Below are 1,800 nucleotides of genomic sequence, written 5' to 3'. Positions count from 1 at the left end.
AATGTATGCAGGTAGAGTTTAACTCTTCTCGAACAGGATATCTTTGCTAACGGTTGTATGTGAAACAGACAACTGGTTCTCTATTCCCTATTGTCTCTTATCATTAGATTGCATAGACCGTGAATCAGGACCCACAACCAATGGGAAAAGTGGGGTGGAGTGGGTGTGGCTCTGTGTGAATGGCAATAAATACAGACACGTCAAGCCAGAGGCATCTCCTGGTTATTGAGAGATCTGAAGAAGTGAAAACTCAGCAACAATGGTGCTCTCTGGCCCCAACAAACAGGTCATAGAAGAACTTGGCATCCAGATAAAGGCAAATGCTGAAGCTTGGGGAGCAGATGCTTTAGCCAGGTAATTTTCCTGTAGTATAACTATTGCATTTTCAGCTATTATTTGTAATCGTTAACATTTCTCTGCACTTCCCTTGCACAATGAGACCACTAATAAATATGCAAAGACATTTGCTGCATAGAATTGAAGTTTTTCCAAAATAATGTGATTGTTGGTCTGAAGAATAACATGATTTAATCCTGTGAGATGTAGTGTACATTGGGTCTGCAAATAATTTCTGCCTTCATTTTCCATGTTTGTGAAGATTGTTTGAGATCCACCCCCAAGCTAAGACGTACTTCCCGAAATTCAATGGCTACAAAGCCTCTGACCCAGCCGTCAGAAAACATGGTTGCCTAGTAATGAAGGCTGTGGCGGATGCAGCCCAGAACGTGGACAACCTGAGTAAACACCTGGAAAGTCTTGCCAAGAAACATGGTGAAGAACTTCTTGTGGATCCTCACAACTTTCAGGTATGTAGCAATTTTACAGTTTCTTCCTCTGAGAATACTTTTTCCTGCTACATTATACATGATACATAGGAAAGCAGTGAAAGTACAAGAAAGCAGCACTTGTTTAATGGGAAAAATAATTCATTCACATATTAACACTGTCTTATGTTATTTGTTTTTCACTTTTACAGCTGTTGGCTGATTGTATCGCAGTCACCCTGGCCATTCACTTGCCAGCATTCTCCCCTGCAACTCAATGTGCGGTCGATAAATTCCTTGAGTTGCTTGCTCATGAATTGAGCTCCAAGTACCGTTAAAGACACAAGTAACAAACTACAGTGATGACAGCAAGATTATTGTCATAATTGATAAACTAAGCTAAATAAACTTTTACTTCAATCAATGCTTTATAATTTGCTGTGGCTGATTTATTAAATATTTTCAATTTCAGAAAAGTAACTGTGAGATTTGTCTATTAGGAAAAACACAAACAATACTGCAGGGTCTGTTTACCTATATCACTAGATAACAACGAGGAGAAAGTTCTTAGACATAAAAGGGTTGCGCCAACAAATGTCTGTTTGCCCGGCAATTATTTTTTGCCCCATTGTAAATGAGTCAAGCTCACAGCAGAGATTTCTGAAAAACAAATATTTGAAATAGGAAATCAAAATCTCTCCATATGAAGTTTATACATTCAACAACATATTCATGACTCACTACTCAAAGCAAGCTGTTTTTTAATTGATTTTTAATGCATTTTCTACAACACTACAAAAAAAAACCCAAAAACAAAATAGGAAATTAGTACAGTGCAAAATAAACATACAATAGTAATATAGTACAAAATAAAATAATTGAAAAAGCACCCAAGTTGAAGTCGTGGAAAGTTAGGTCCACCCCCAACCCCACAAAAAAAACTCCAGACCAACCAAAACAATATGTAGAAAATATAAATCAGAACATTCAAACCCCCAAAACTGTAAATACAATTGAAAACAGAAGATAATAATGC

At 37.2% G+C, this 1,800-nt stretch overlaps 1 protein-coding gene across 1 annotated transcript; it reads left to right on the top strand.

Annotated features, from left to right (window-relative positions):
• The first annotated feature begins 239 nt into the window (after nt 1–239).
• Nucleotides 240–1,102, top strand: LOC132398825 (hemoglobin subunit alpha-like). Its single transcript, XM_059978666.1, has 3 exons — nt 240–354; nt 599–806; nt 977–1,102. Exons 1-3 carry the CDS (start codon nt 260–262, stop codon nt 1,100–1,102), a joined length of 429 nt encoding a protein of 142 aa, XP_059834649.1. The 5' UTR covers nt 240–259.
• Nucleotides 1,103–1,800: the final 698 nt, after the last annotated feature.

The sequence above is a fragment of the Hypanus sabinus genome, chromosome 9 (genome assembly GCF_030144855.1).
Source record: "Hypanus sabinus isolate sHypSab1 chromosome 9, sHypSab1.hap1, whole genome shotgun sequence".
NCBI lineage: Eukaryota > Metazoa > Chordata > Chondrichthyes > Myliobatiformes > Dasyatidae > Hypanus > Hypanus sabinus.
Note: the sequence above shows the minus strand (reverse complement) of the source record. Positions and strands in the feature narration are given on the sequence as shown.